Source organism: Anolis carolinensis, unplaced genomic scaffold (assembly GCF_035594765.1).
Source record: "Anolis carolinensis isolate JA03-04 unplaced genomic scaffold, rAnoCar3.1.pri scaffold_8, whole genome shotgun sequence".
Taxonomy (NCBI): Eukaryota; Metazoa; Chordata; class Lepidosauria; order Squamata; family Dactyloidae; genus Anolis; species Anolis carolinensis.
Window position 1 is genome coordinate 19728892 of NW_026943819.1, and position 17278 is coordinate 19746169.

Here is a 17278-nt window from a genome sequence, read left to right on the forward strand (position 1 = left end):
TTCTACAGCAAAGAATAGTCATCAAACCATCTAGATTTCTTTATGCATAGGCTCATTTTTCTTTCTTACTGGACATAGGTTGCATTAAGCACACAACATCTCAGTTATTTTGCAAAGAATTAGAGACCAATGACTTATGCACAGGTTGAGGGATTCCACAGGTTAAACGCAATGAATTTAGTCATAAAATAATAGAATAATAAGAGTCGGAAGAGACCACATAAGTCATCTAGTCCAATCCTCTGCCACATTTCTTATCACCACACTTGGTGCTGTTCTCTTCCCATTATCACTATAAATAATTATCTTAGCCCATGAAAGGAGCTCTTAGAAAGGTTGCATACAGTGACATTCAGCTGCAGAATGAAGAAGAGGCACAATGCCATGCCTACCACATAGAAGATCCTGGATCAAATAACTGGTATTGGCGAGCATGGACAGGAAAGAGACTTTGCTGAGTCAGATAATAATAATAATAATAATAATAATAATAATAATAATAATAATAATAATAATAAACTTATGCCTCAAGTACCACCTGCCAGCAGCAAAGAACTGGTGGGATCACAAACCTGCAAAAGTATTGAAAAATGAACATGCAAAGATACTGTGGGACTTCCGAATCCAGACTGACAAAGTTCTGGAACACAACACACCAGACATCACAGTTGTGGAAAAGAAAAAGGTTTGGATTATTGATGTCGCCATCCCAGGTGACAGTCGCATTGACGAAAAACAACAGGGAAAACTCAGCCGCTATCAGGACCTCAAGATTGAACTTCAAAGACTCTGGCAGAAACCAGTGTAGGTGGTCCCGGTGGTGATCAGCACATTGGGTGCGGTGCCAAAAGATCTCAGCCGGCATTTGGAAACAATAGACATTGACAAAATCACGATCTGCCAACTGCAAAAGGCCACCCTACTGGGATCTGCACGCATCATCCGAAAATACATCACACAGTCCTAGACACTTGGGAAGTGTTCGACTTGTGGTTTTGCGAAACGAAATCCAGCATATCTATCTTGTTTGTTGTGTCATAATAAATAATAATAATTAAAAAAACTTTATTTATAACCCGCCTCCATCTCCCCAAGGGGACTCAGAGCAGTTCACATGGGGACCGAGCCAAAGAATCAACAAATAAAACAAAACACAATAACAGCAAATATAGTTAAAACAATAAAAAACATTAATAAAATACACCAGCGGATGAACCAGTCTTAAGACTGGAATGATACAAAAATAGAAAATTGGTAGAAAGGGATTGTACTTCAACATACACAGCTATAAGGAAATACTCCAGCACCTTTGAGACTAACTAAGAAAAAGACATTTCTAGCATAAGTTTCTACAAGGCATAGGGTAGCTTCCTATATTCCCCAAATACAGGGAAGCCAAGAATTATTGAGGACAAGCTGTTTCCTTAGCCGTTCCGATATGTTTCAATTAATTACCTTTCAAAACAATTCAGTAGATAGGACTCAATTTTCCCTATTCATTTCATTCTCCATTTCCAAGTCTTGTTTTACTTGGGTGTTCTGATCCCTTGAGGTCATTTTCTTGGACACAATATAAATAATATTAGTCAGTACTCAAAACAAGAAAGTAGACACTATCAGTTAAAATCCTGATAATTAAACATAGGTGTAGGAAATCCAGCACCACATTGCGTAGTAGTCTTACACCATGCTCTTAAACCTAATATCTCAAGTCTTTTGAATGCTTTTGTTGGATCCCATAATTGGAAGTTACCTTTTTGCAGGATTTCCAGATGTTCCCAAAGAATATCTCCTACAAAGTCCGGTGCCAATTCAAGGAAACAGTCCTTCCCCAGAGCACACAATGCAGCTCCATTCATGCAGAATTTCTGGAAGTCCACACCTTTCAAACTGAATTCATTCACCGCCCACATCACCCAGTCTCGTACATGGGTCTCCGTCCACTGTTGGGGATCTGCAGCAAGAAGGTAGAAAACAGTAATTTAAGAGCAGGTATTATGTAGCTGACCTAGAATGCATCTACACCAGGGGTCCCCAAACTAAGGCCCGGGAGCCACATGCGGCCCTCCAAGGTCATTTACCTGGTCCCCGCACTCAGTTTTATAATAAAAATATATTGTATAATAATATTATAATGTAATACAATATAACCCTAATAATAATACCATATAATAGTATTAATTATATATTATATATTACTAATAATATTACTAATAATATTACAGTATAGTGGTATAGTTCAATATAGTAATAGCTAAAGGTTTCCCCTGATGTTAAGTCCAGTCATGTCTGACTCTAGGGGTTGGTGCTCATCTCCATTTCCAAGCTGAAGAGCCGGCATTGTCTGTAGACACCTCCAAGGTCATGTGGCCACGGGCATGACTGCATGGAGCGCCGTTACATTCCTGCCGGAGCGGTAGCTATTGATCTACTCACATTGGCATGTTTTCGAACTGCTAGGTTGGCAGGAGCTGGAGCTAACAGCGGGCGCTCCCGCTGCTCCCGGGGTTTGAACCTAGGACCTTTCAGTCTCCAGCTCAGTGCTTTAACGCACTTCGCCACCGGGGCTTCTCAATATAGTAGTATATAATGTTAATATTGTGCTATGCTAATACATTGTATTGTACATATAATTTGTAAGCCACTCTGAGTCCCCTTTGGGGTGAGAAGGGTGTGATACAAATGTAGTAAATAAATATAGTAAATAATAAATAAATACATAAATAAATTTTAGACTTAGGTTCGCCCAAAGTCTGAAATGACTTGAAGGCACACAACAACAACAATCCTAATTCACTTGACTATCTCATTGGCCAGAAGCAGGCCCACACTTCCCATTGAAATCCTGATAAATGTATGTTGGTTAAAATTGTTTTTATTTTTAAATATTGTATTACTCTTTCATTGTTCTTTCATTGTTCTTGGTCTTGTTGTTTTTGCACTACAAATAAGACATGTGCAGTGTGCATCGGAATTTGTATTTTTTTTTTCAAATGATAATTTGGCCCTTCAATAGTCTGAAAGATTGTGGAGTCGCCCTCTGCTTAAAAAGTTTGGGGACCCCTGATCTACACTGTTGAAGTGATGCAGTTTGACAAAACATTCACTGTCATGGCTACATGCTATGGAATCATGGGAGTTGTAGTTCAGTGAGGCACCAGCACACTTTTGCAGAAAAAAACGAAAGACCATGATAAATGGCAGCTCCCATGATTGCAAAACATTGAGCCATAGCAGTTGGAAGTGGTGCCCAAAGGCATTAAAATAGTGTTTTTCAGGGGGTTTTCACGTTTTAACCGTACCTTGAGTATGGTGTTGGTTATATGATAAGAGCTATACAGTATTTTGTTGGCAATTTCTAGAATTACAACCCTACACGTTCATGTCGTGTACATTTTTTTGCTCTTTGAAAGCAATAAGATGGAGATCTCTTTTCATCAGCCATATCGCAATGGTTGCACAGGAAGCTGCAGCAGAAAATAATTCCCAAGTTGCTTTGTGATGCCTGACACAAATAAATGTCAATTTGTGCCTCAGTCATACCTTTGGGAATTCCCAGTCGTTGCTGTTCTTTCGTGAATCCACTGAATGTGGCCTTTAATGCCTGTGACATCATTTCTTTGCTGCTTGGGGTTAACAAAGGCACATCCGCACATTCCATATCTGAAAGACAAGTGTAGGAAACAGATACGTAAACAGACAAAGTTGATACAGGTGGTGAAAGGATCATGGAGCTGCAGAATCAATGTTGAGGATGGTGACAGCCACTGTCCAGATGCCAAATCTTGAAAGACTTATGAAGACCACCATGCTTTCATTCCTTTTTTTTTCCAAAAAGGTTAGTCAACAGGCAGATTTGCACATGCTCTACAGTTACATAAATTGATTCATTAAAAAATAGGAAACGGTGCCTACTATGAATGTAAATCTCAGCAAATCTGCCCTGTCTTTACAGATCATTAATAAAAATCGGTGGCTCTCCAAGTTTTGTTATAAAACAGTGGTTCCTGACCTTTTGTTGACCAAGGACCACTTTGACCAGGGACCACTCTCCAACATTAGTACCAAAAGGGTTACAAATCAGTTTTTGGTCAACTTTAGATTTGGTTTGGTTATTAGGGGTGCTGATTCAGAAAATTGCATTGGATAGACCACATCAGCTCTAATTTCTGATACAGAGCATATGCCATCCAGTAGTCGCCATCTACTCACCCACAGAAAACCATATTTAATTATTACAGCTGATGTGGTCTATCCAATGCAATTTTCTGAATCAGTACCCCAAATAACCCCAGGAACAGGCCTAAAAACTAAGACACCAAGATCCTCCCGCTTCCTGGTGTCGCATGGAATAGCTACACTCAGTGGGAGGGAGAAGGAGGAGAAGCAGCAGTCAGGAGGCTTGTTGTTACACCTTTCGTGGTGTAATTCTACATAAGCTCTCTAGCTTGACATGTTAACTACCCTGTTTCCCCGAAAATAAGACAGTGTCTTATATTAATTTTTGCTCCCAAAGAGTCGCTAGGTCTTCTTTTCAGGGGAAGTCTTATTTTTCCACAAAGAAGAATTCACATTTATGGTTGAATTTTTTAAAAATTAAAATTTATTATCTACTGTACAGTAGTTGTCATCACAAACCAGCATAACCAAACTGTGAATCCTTTCAAGAATTTCTATATTATATTTTATTGCTATACTGTTTTTAAATTACTGTTTTAAATTTCTGTTCGTATGTAAATTTATGTTGTTGTTGGGCTTGTCCCTGTGTAAGTTGCCCTGAGTCCCTTCTGGGAGATGGAGGTGGGATACAAGAATAAAGTTATATTATTATTATTATTATTATTATTATTATTATTATTATTATTTCTTGTTACTACCTTTATTTCCATGTACAACAATCTATGGTATATACATTTACCGATCCTGCATGCTTCTAAACAAAAACCTTGCTAGGTCTTACTTTCGGGGGAGGCCTTATATTTAGCAATTCAGCAAAACCTCTACTAGGTCTTATTTTCGGGGAAACAGGGTAGAAGTCAGTACCTACCTCCCCCCCAGGAAAAAAAAGAAAGGGATTCTTTAAAAAATGAAATTTTGTTGCTATCAATCTTCCAGGTTAAAATAATAATTGCAACATTTTATGAAAGAAGACTTAATTTTGCAGATAAAGATGATGTACTCCTTTATAAACAGAGTATACAACCGCCTTCTTGCTTCTTTGGGGTTTGTATGGGAAAAGCCAGACATTGTTTAAATGTTTTCTTCAATGAAATGATATGGATTTTCGGTTCTCAACTCTTTACAGAGTTCATCGGAAAGAGTGTGGTTGAAAAAATATTTTGCACATGCAGACAATGTGGGAAAAGTTATTCAGGTTACTGGAGAAGCAGTAAGGGATTCCAAACACTGGCTAAAGACTGTCATTTGGATATTGAGGTTTTATTAGCAAGGCTCTGGAGAAATAAACATACGGCCCAAGCCATCTCTGCCATCCATCTTCACTTCAAGATAACGCCAAGAGAAAGTGTCCTGCACACTTTTCCCTTACCCTTAAGAGATTTGTTGTATTTTAATGATGGGTTTAGTGGGCTTGGAGGTTGAAGGAGACCACCCAGAAACTGCTCTCCATCACCTCTGCAGTCTGGTTCGAGGGCATCTGTGTTGCTCTCTAGCTATGGGAGAATGATTCTGTATGTGGGGAGGGGGAAATCCCTTGGCCACAAACCATTTTCAAGAACAATGGGCCTTGAATAACATGCATCCCAGTGCTAAGTCCTAGGAACAGTTCAGGCTAGTTGCCTTCAGCCTTTAGAGCCAATATGGCAAATGCCTGTAAGAAAGGTCAGATCACTGACCAGATAGTTCCTAAATTGACCATATCATGTCTTACTGATCATAAAATAGTACATGAGGAAAAAAATCAATTATCGGATGAAGGCAGGGGAATAAAGAGAAGAGAAAAGTAGAGAAAGAAGAGACATAAGAAGGAAGAAAAAGGCAAGAGAGGATGGAATTACAAGAGCATCCAAGAAACAGCAAAGCTTTTATGCTTTGCTGTTTCCTAGATGATCTCACATCAATAAATAAGGTAAATCAAATGCTACAGGACTGGTATCCACTTTCACATTTGCTCCAGAAATTCCCAAATCCTCAGAGAATATTTGGAGGGCCTAGTAGGTACAGCAGGGAGAGGAACTCTGTTGGAAATCACCCTGGACTACTCAAGTCTAAATGTAGTCAGATAGATGATAGAGTTAGATTGAGGGAATCCTTTCCCTGTTTTCAAAGCATGCCTAGATAGGCTTTACTGTGTTTCACTCTATCCTGTGTACGTCACATCCCTTACTTTGGAGTTAGTAGAAATGTGAATCTTTAGGGACACTAACTTCTCATTGGTCAGAATGTCTTCTATGGCCCCAATAAACTGGACCATGAGGTTGGAACCATTTTGGTTCACTCTTCTACCTTTGTTCTTCTAGCTAACAAGAAGCATCCTGCCATCTCTCCTGGCAAGATGTAACTATTTCGATATTTGTTATTTTTCCTTTCTTATTTTTCCTTAGAAACCAGTCTAGAGTAGACTAGACAGCTCCCAAGCCTTTCTATCTACAGTGGAGTTCTTTTTACCTGAATAAATACTTTTTGAACTTTTACTGAGACTCTGCAATCGATTGCCATCCTAAGCTGAAAGTCTTCTCTTTGCTCACCCCGTGTAAGTAACTGTTGCATTTGAAAGCTTTTGCTTTTGCTACTCTGCTGCATTTTGGTGGTGGGTTAAATTGAGTCTAACCGCTCAGAGATTACCACAACAAACTCAAGTCCCTAGCTATACCCAGATCAGTTTGTTGGAAGAAGTACAACACTGGACAGAATCCTACTAAAGTGTAACACAAAGTTAATAATTAAATGTGTAGCTCAAAGCTGCTGAATTCTAACTGTAAATGACTCATACTCTAAATACAAAAGACTTGTTTAAATAATACTGTACTAATGAATGCTGCAATCTCACATAGAGACCGATCTGGGAGCAGGTCTCTTTTCAACTTCATGGGGATTGTTTTGTGTCAAGAGTGACTTGAAAAACTCCAAGTTGCTTCTGGTGTGAGAGGATTGGCTGTCTGCAAGGATGTTGCCAAGGGGATGCCTGGATGTTTTGATGTTTTTACCATCCTTGTGGGAGCCTTGTCTCATGTCTCTGCATGGAGCTGGAGCTGTTAGAGGGAGCTCATCTGCGCTCTCCCCGGGTTGGATTCAAACTGGCAACCTTCAGGTCAGCAACCCAACCTTCAAGTCATCAGTCTTGTCAGCACAAGGATTTAACCCAGTGCGCCACCGGAGGCTCCCTTCATGGGGATAATTTCTGAGTAGACATATAGAGAATTATCATGTAAAGAACAACAAATTCCTTGTTTGTCAATGGTAAGAATCATGCAGCTATCCATATGTTGTTAGACTCCTGTAGTCAGCATAACCAATGGTGAGGAATGATAGGAGTTGCAATCCAACATCCAGAAGGCAAGAGGATTCCTACCATTGTATGCTCTTTACCCAAGCAAACTCTGTTATATCTCTTTCTCTTCTCATTTATTTTTAGCAGTGCATTTCTTTTTTAAAAGAAAATGTGTTCTACCATAAAGGAAACCTTGCTGTTTGTTCAAACATGTAAAAAAATTCAAAAAGTACATTTCTAATGCCATAGATCAGAACTGATTTGTCTTCCCATTTTGAACTGTGTCTTTCCCCATCTCATTTTACTTCAAAGTATTTAATAATAATAATAATAATAATAATAATAATAATAATAATAATAATAATTTTATGTTCATGTTGGAAACCACCCTGAGTCCTCTCAAAGAGATGGAGCCGTATATAAATAAAGTTTATTATTTTATTATGACACAGCAAACAAGATATGAAATCCAGCATATCTATCTTGTTTGCTGTGTCATAATAAAATAATAAACTTTATTTATACACGGCTCCATCTCTTTGAGAGGACTCAGGATAATTTCCAACATGAACATAAAAAACATTCAATTGTAAAAAAAAAAAAAACACCCACCATACAACAAAGCTAAACATAGTAAACATAATAAAAATGTCATAAGACAGAACCAAAACAATGATATTAAAAAGAGGCATAAACTGCAAATCCAAATCAATACACTCCATCAACAATTCAAATTTGTTTCTTTTACACTATGCTACCAATACCTATGGGAGGGCTTTTGCAAAACTTCACTCACCAAAAAAAATTTTTTTGTTTATTAAGTAAGTTAATTAAAATGATAATTTACCAACAGAAGAGAATATTCAGCCCAATTCTGTATTTGTTTAGTAGGAGTTACTGCCATATCATTTCACCGCAACATCCAGAGACTAAAATGGTTATTAAAAAAAAAAACAACCCAAAAAACCAACAACCTTTTCTTTTTTAATTGAAATTATTTTCAAGTACGTTTTGTTATGTGTTGAGCTTTAAGGAGGTGTCGACAGATAAAGACATAGATTAAAAACACTTTATGGAGTGAAAACATATCTAAAGATGTGTGCTAGATTGGGGAGAGAGATATTAGGAAATGCTGCAATTTGTACTTCTTATATTGGTTCAAATTCAGCCATACGTGGAAACTCCTGAGTTTTACAACATCACTATGCAAGATATGAATCAGTCATTTCTACTGAAACCCACTCAATACTCCACAAAGAGTTCAGAATCATCCGTAAAATGTAGAGTTACTGTTGCAACATGATTCTGCATCAGATAAGGGAGAAACTATGTTGAGATCAAACAAGCCCGGGATAAGCCAAAAAGATCCAAATGTTGTTCTTGAAAGAAGAAGCCAAGGTCAACCATAATTAAAGAAACACATCTATGGTCAAGACTGAAAAGCTATTTCTCACATTACATGGCATATATGAGATGCAGTCATGCTTGATAAGGAGTCACTTAACATCTAACAAGTGTATCCAAACTGATATACAGTAGAGTCTCACTTATCCAACATAAACCGGCCGGCAGAACGTTGGATAAGCGAATATGTTGGATAATAAGGAGAGATTAAGGAGAAGCCTATTAAACATCAAATTAGGTCATGATTTTACAAATTAAGCACCAGAACATCATGTCTAACAATAAATTTGACAGAAAAAGTAGTTCAATATGCAGTAATGCTATGTAGTAATTACTGTATTTACGAATTTAGCACCAAAATATCATGATGTATTGAAAACATTGACTACAAAAATGCGTTGGATAATCCAGAACGTTGGATAAGCGAGTGTTGGATAAGTGAGACTCTACTGTACATGGATATGAAAATGTATTGGTGGCATTTATGTATAATAGTTTAAATACGGGGTCAAGTCAGTCTTAGTGAACAAGTAAAATACAGGAATGGAATTAAATTCAAGGACCAAAACACATACCCTCCAACTATCCTGATTAGGCAAAAATATCCTGATTAATCTCCATAGAGTTAGAAGAAGCAGGAAAATGACATTCAAAGCATCCCCGACAGATGGCCATCCAGCCTCTGTTTAAAAGCCTCCAAAGAAGGAGCCTTCACCACACTCCTGAAGAGGACAAGGGGGCTGATTTAATTTGATTTAATCTAATTCATAAATAGAAATGGCATTAAGAATAGTTTGATTAAATAAATAAGTGTTAGAAGGAAATCTGCCTTAGTTTTAGTGTTAAAATAGGCAAAACACACATAACAAATGGCAATTGAAAGAAGAGAAAACAGAGCCATAAAACACCATCACTTCCCCTGAGGCAGAGAGTTCCACTGCTGAACAGCTCTCACAGTGAGGAAGTTCTTCCTAATGTTCAGGTGGAATCTCCTTTTCTGTAATTTGAAGTCATTGTTCTGCATCCTAGACTTCAGGGCAGCAGAAAACAAGCTTGCTCCCTCCTCCCTATGACTTCCCCTCACATATTTATACATGGCCCTCATCATGTCTCCTCTCAGCCTTCTCATCTGCAGGCTAAAAATGCCCAGATCTTTAAGCCGCTCCTCATAGGGCTTCTTTTCCAGGCCCTTGATCATTTTAGTCGCCCTCCTCTGGACACATTCCAGCTTCCATCATTCCACTTTTTCAGCTGCTTTTAAAATATTTCAGTTTCTCATTCATCCTCTTAGGCCCCTATATTCCAGGATCTGATCCCAGATTATCTTATCTCAGAATATCTGGTAGTGAAAACTCATATACAGTAGAGTCTCACTTATCCAAGCTGGCAGAAGCTTGAATAAGCGAATATCTTGGATCATAAGGAGGGATTAAGGAAAAGCTTATTAAACATCAAATTAGGTTATGACTTTACAAATTAAGCACCAAAACATCATGTTATACAACAAATTTGACAGAAAAAGTAGTTCAATATGCAGTAATGCTATGTTGTAATTACTGTTTTTACAAATTTAGCACCAAAATATCACGATATATTGAAAACATTGACTACAAAAATGGCTTGGATAATCCAGAAGCTTGGATAAGCGAGGCTTGGATAAGTGAGACTCTACTGTAATCCAGTTTTTTATTCGTGTCAGGAGCAACCTGAGTCGCTTCTGGAGTGAGAGAATTGGCCATCTGCAAGGACGTTGCCCAGGGGACGGCCAGATGTTTTGATGTTTTACCATCCTTGTGGGAGGCTTCTCTCATGTCCCTGCACGGAGCTGGAGCTGATAGAGGGAGCTCTCCCTGGGTTGGTTAATCCAGTTTAAATCAGTTAATCTGGGATTAGATCCTGGGATATAGGGCAGTGTAGAAGGGGCCTTAAGTTCCTCCCTTTGATCTTAGTTCATTTCATTGCTGCAAAATAAGTTCAAAGTACAAAAGTGGGAGAGGAGAGGATGAATCTTGTCCTTTCATGTGAGCTCAAGAAAAAGCAAACTGCTGCAGCCTCTCCAAGCTTGTGTGTGTTTTCGTTAATAAAAGTTGCCACTTGAAAACACTCCGATCTTGTATGGACACATGTGTCCCAGTTTTATCTCTAAAGCATTAGACAGAATGAGAGCTAAGTTCATGAAAGCAGCCTTCCCTGTCTACTCCTTTCCTATGCCAGTCTCATGATACTCTTCCACAGAAGGCCAGGATGGAGTAACTGAATGGTAAGCTGTGGGGCAGGGTTTGGAGGAAGCGTCTCCCAAATGAAGGTTGATCCTGGATGTAACCCACGAGTCAAGTGCCCCCAGAACATACTTTTTAATTAGGATTCCAAGACAGAGCCATTCATCCTTGGAAACAGAGATAAAGGGCAAATTCTTCTCCCCTCTCTCCAATATCCTATTTTAATTGGCGGGATGAAAGTGGTAAATGTATACAATGTTGCAATATGGGTATTTCCTGTTTGGGCTTGCATGTGTAAGCTATTTAAGCAAATACGGAACTTTGCCAACTTTTGATCTTAAAATGATATTGGCGGATATAAAATTGCTTGCAGGCCTTTTGTTGAAGTGAATCAAATTATGTTTTAAACACAGACATATATAGATGGGAATTATGAGAGAAAAAACAATCCACACTCTCCCCCCCCCCCCCCCCCCCGCCCTCAAACTTTAATGGAAGAAGTCAGAATCGATGTTCATATTTTTCACTATTGATGCCTATACCCATGCCATTCTGCTTCAAACATTTCCATTATGCCCTTGTTCGTCTGCACTACTTTATTTGTTTATTTATTTATATTTATTTATTTATTAGACTTGTATATCACTACTCCCAGTTTGGCTCGGAGCGGTTTACAGAAATAGATTAAAACAATACACTTAGCTTTAAAATAACAATAAAAACAATAAAAACAACAATAAAAACAGGGATCCTCTCTCCTCTGCAGGAGTCTACCGGATACCATGCAGCTGTGGACACGTGGGACCACCAAACGCATAGGGACCACCAAACGCAGCATTGCCCAAACAAGAGTCAAAGAACATGAAAGGCACTGCAGACTCACTCAACCAGAGAAATCAGCCCTAGCAGAGCACTTGATGAACCAGCCTGGACACAGGATATTATTTGAGAACACAGAAATGCTGGACCACTCCAACAACTATCATGTCAGACTACACAGAGAAGCCATTGAAATCCACAAGCATGTGGACAACTTCAACAGAAAGGAAGAAACCATGAACATGAACAAAATCTGGCTACCAGTATTAAAAAACTCTAAAATCAAAACAATAGATGGGAACCAACACTCTGAGGGCAGAAGACAGCTAATGACTGAACAAAGGATGCCCCCAGGCAAGAGACAAAATCTTTCCAATGCTAATTAGGGTGATTAACTAAAACATTAATGCTGGCTTCCAACTGACAAAGGACTCTTGCCACACCCTGGACTCTACACGGATATATATTCTTTCCTTTCCTTACTTAGTTTATCCATACCTCACAACCTCTGAGGATGCCTGCCATAGATGTGCGTCAGGAGAGAATACTTCTGGAACATGGCCACACAGCCCGAAAGACATACAACAACCCAATAAAAACAGACATAGCCCCGAGTTTTTCACCCATCGAAAGCTTGTCGGAAGAGCAAGGTTTTGCAGGCTTTCCGAAAGGCAAGTAGGTCTCGGATAACTTTACACAGTAGCGAGGCCAAAACTGATGTCCAGTTTGTCATAGCAGGAGCAGGCTGACCTCCTCCTCCGTTGTTCTGTCTGTCTTGGGAGTTAATAGATGGACTTGGAGGTCAGGGACCAAACTCACTGTTGACATCAGCAGAAGCAAAATAGCCCTTTACTCTTCTCCCCCTGCTCTCCTCCCCAAACTCATGTACCTTTCTCAAATTCAAGCTAGTCATGCCAAGACTTTCAATGCATCACTGTAATGAAGGCTAAAAGAAACGCCATCTGTTTTCATACATCAAAACAACGTTTGGAAAGGTTCACTTTTGGACTAGAACCTCCAAAATCCAAAATTCTGGGAGCTGCAAGCCAAAAAGATGAATTTGGCAAGCCTGGAGTAAGAAGCAAAAAAGCCTAGTCATTTTATAACTGTCACTCTCTAATTTGGTATAGAGAAGATAAAAGAACAGTATTAAACCAGGGGTGCTTAATTTTCACAAACTAATAAGCAAATTGTTTATTGCAGGGGTCCCCAAACTAAGGCCCGGGGGCCGGATGCGGCCCATCAAAGCTATTTATCCGGCCCCCATAGCACAAGGGCAGAAGGGGGTCGGGCTAAATGACCCAAGGGGTCTCTTCTTCTCTTACAACCATTATTATTATTATTATTATTATTATTATTATTATTATTATTATTATTATTATTATTAACATTGACGCTGGGTGGCCATCTGCCAGGGGTGCTTTGCTTGTGCTTCTGTTGCACAAAGGCAGAAGGGGATTGGACTCAATGGCCCAAAGGGTCTCTTCCAACCCTCTTTTTTATTATTATTATTATTATTATTATTATTATTATTAACATTGACGCTGGGTGGCCATCTATCAGGGGTGCTTTGCTTGTGCTTCTGTTGCACAAAGGCAGAAGGGGATTGGACTCAATGGCCCAAAGGTTCTCTTCCAACTCTCTTTTTTATTATTGTTATTATTATTAATAATAATAATATTAATTATTATTATTTCTCGGTGGCCAACTATAGTCCGGCCCTCCAACGGTCTGAAGAATTGTGAACTGGCCCCCTGTTTTAAAAGTTTGGGGACCCCTGGTCTATTGGATCGGTTGTATTCTATTTTCATTTTGCCTGTAGTTAACTAGATGTTTCTGGAACTTTCCCAAACTTTTTTTGGGGCTACAGCCAGAGATGGGATGCCAGTTTTGCTCTCCGATATGAAAAATTACAGAAATATATATTTAAAATAGCTATCAGTATTAGTATTATTCTGGCGAAATGGTTCCCACCAAAAGAGATGCTGTTCCAACCTATCCTATGCTTGGCCCAAAGTTGATGCTGTTAAAAGTAATCCTAGGAGGGGAAAATGCCCTTTCAGCTAACAAGAGATATAAAAACAGTAATTTTGACTCCCAGTATCGCAGACTGGTGCAGGGAAGAGGTGTGTTTGTTGTATGTCCTCTCCTGTCATTGCATTTCCAGAAGATTCCCTGATCTGAGAGCCTCCTAAAATCAGAGAGTTGGAAGAAAACCACAATGACCATCCACACCGACCATGCAGGAAAACACAATCAAAGCACTCCAGACAGATTGCCATCCTGTCTCTACTTCAAAATCTGCCGAAAAGGAGACTCTACCAAACTCCAAGGAAGCATATTCCATTATTGAACAGGTCTTATTTATTTATTTATTTACAGTATTTATATTCTGCCCGAAGGGGACTCAGGGCGGATCACATTATATACATATAGGGCAAACATTCAATGCCCATATACACATAGAACCAAGACAGAGACAGACAGACGCAGAGGCAATTTAACCTTCTCCTGAGGGGATGTTCGATTCTGGCCACAGGGGGAGCAGCTGCTTCATCATCCACTGTGATGGCACTTCCTCATTCCAACGTCGTAAATTAGTTAAATTTGCCTCCCCATTTTATAAGTGGTACCTTATTTCCTACTTGATAGATGCAACTATCTTTCGGGTTGCTAGGTAAGCAACGAGCAGGGGCTATTTTTTATTTTTTAATTGACGGGTGCTCACTCCACCACAGGCTGGCCTCGAACTCATGACCTCATGGTCAGAGTGATTTATTGCAGCAGGCTGCTCACCAGCCTGTGCCACAACCCGGCCCCATCTTACCATCAGGATTCTCACAATTCAATGGGAGTAGTGCCTCTGGGGCACTGAAGAAAATATAAATAGCAGATCATCCTGAATGCATCTACTTTTGCCCAATTTCTGACCTGAGCAACACTTGTAAGGGAGAACTAGAATCTCCAGGACAAAATCCTACCTGGAGAACCACAACAAGGCAGAGATTATCATAATGGATAACGTGAAAAAATAGCTTAATTCAGTATAAAGTGGGATCTGACATTTACTGCAGCAACCTGCTCAAACCTGAGAGTGAGGGTGCAGAATGTAAAGTCGAAAAAATGAGAAACACACACTTAAAGGTAGCACTCTTACCTCAAGGAAAGAGGCCAGGACTTGAAAAACAGTCAGAGCCGGTCCAACAATGAGGCGAATTAAGCAGTCGCTTCGGGCGCAAAACATACGGGGCGCAGTCAAGACTCCCTTTTTTGTTGATTTGTTGTAAAACATGATGTTTGGGTGCTTAATTTGTAAAATCTTAATGTAATTTGATGTTTAATAGGCTTTTTCTTAATCTCTCCTTATTATCCAACATTTTCGCTTATCCAACACTTTAATTTTTATTTATTTGGTTGGGGGGGGGGGGGCAAAATTCTGTTCGGCTACACTTGAAAAATACCTAGGGCCGGCTCTGAAAACAGTAGATAGATAAGAGAAGCAGAATACAACATTTGTCCAGGATCCCCTCATAACAGAACCAGTCCAGCCAGTATGAGTCCATGGTTTGGGACTGGGTCGGTCATATGTTTATGAGCCAGACAAATAAATACGGAACTTTCCATGCCATGCACACAGAGAGAGCAGCTAAGCTAAAGCTTTATGTCTGCATTTAAATAAATACAGCTGAGGCTAGCAAACAAGTACAGCTCAGGACCTTTAATGGGAATGCATGTAGTGATACAAAGAAGAGGGATGACATATATGCCACTGGAGAGCCTTAAATATTCAATATGACACTGGAGAATGTTCCAAGTTTGGCTCTTCTCACAGAAAGGGGGGTCTTCAAACAGAAGGGGCCTTATAGCCTGGTGGGAGCAGCTTACTTATTGTCTTCTAGGTCTGCCTGTGAATCTCTCCCCCCAAAAAACACACACAAAAGTGTGTCAGGGGGTCTTGAGATAGCCATGGCCTCCAGCCGGAGACCAATTGGCTTTGGACTGAGAGGGAGCGGAGTGGTCCAGGTGTCCTGTTTGGAGACGGTGGGGCGGCTGATGGGGAGGTGGTGGGGAGAATGTTTGAGCAAATAAACCCTGCTGAGCCCCCAATTTATTTAGGCAGGATTAGCTGAAATTTGTCTGCACTTTTGAACTGTTTTCACAGAGGCCTGCCTCGCACTCCCACGCAGGAAAGCAGGAGCCAAAAGGAGCTTGATCCAATGAGAACTCCCAGCGTTTGCACAGTCAGGCCAGAGAGAGATGGGAGAAAAAGGAATATCCAGATGTTCTTTTTTTTTTTTAAAGGGGGGGCTACATTTTGCCATTACTCCTGGTGTGCCAATGGCTTCCTTTGCACCAGAAAACTGTCAGTGGTTTTAGGTTGCCACTTAGTGTTGCTGTTGTTGCTAGTTAACCCTTTTCATTACATTTTCAGTGGCAACAATCTGATACACACAGATTTGGCAGGTGACTTTGATAGTTTTTTTTAATGGTATGTAAAAGGACATACTGTATATACTCGAGTATAAGCCTAGTTTTTCAGCCCTTTTTTAGGACTGAAAAAAACCCTCCTCGGCTTATATTCGGGTGAGGGTCCTGGTGGGCTTATATTCAGGTCGGCTTATACTCAAGTATCTATGGTATATTTATTATTTTTCTCTATTATTATTGGTATTGTTTCATTTATTATTTTACCCTATTAATTACTACAGTAGAGTCTCACTTATCCAACATAAATGGGCCGGCAGAATGTTGGATAAGCGAATATGTTGGATAATAAGGAGGCATTAAGAAGAAGCCTATTAAACATCAAATTAGGTTATGATTTTACAAATTAAGCACCAAAACATCATGTTATACAACAAATTTGACAGAAAAAGTCATTCGATATGCAGTCATGCTATGTAGGAATTACTGTATTTATGAATTTAGCACCAAAATATCATGATGTATTGAAAACATTGACTACAAAAATGCATTGGATAATCCAGAACGTTGGATAAGCGAGTGTTGGATAAGTGAGACTCTACTGTATTATTACATTTATTATTTTACTCTATTATTGTTGTTACTTTTACATTTATTTTACTCTATTTTTATTATTATTAATACATTTATTATTTTACTCCATTATTGTTGTTACTTTTACATTTATTTTACTCTATTTTATTATTATTAATACATTTATTATTTTACTGCATTTATTATTATTATTATTATTACATTTATTATTTCACTCTATTATTATTAAAAAGATACATAAGCACATTTACACTGAAGAAGATGAAAATAATGATTTAATCAGAGTTGAACAGTCTTATCTTAAATTACAGTTTGATGTAAAGATTCAAAAACATTTAAACTACTGATGCCTCAATTAATGTAATTT

At 39.0% G+C, this 17278-nt stretch overlaps 1 protein-coding gene across 3 annotated transcripts in view; it reads right to left on the bottom strand.

The window, feature by feature from the left end:
• ets1 (ETS proto-oncogene 1, transcription factor) overlaps window positions 1-17278 on the bottom strand; it is a 136702-nt gene that overhangs the window by 32943 nt on the left and 86481 nt on the right. For all 3 annotated transcript variants that reach the window (XM_062961466.1, XM_062961465.1, XM_062961467.1), the window contains 2 exons: window positions 3544-3663; window positions 1754-1954 (listed from right to left, as the gene is read on the bottom strand). In XM_062961466.1, the coding sequence (XP_062817536.1) occupies window positions 1754-1954; window positions 3544-3663 (321 nt within the window). The remainder of the gene's footprint in view (window positions 1-1753; window positions 1955-3543; window positions 3664-17278) is intronic.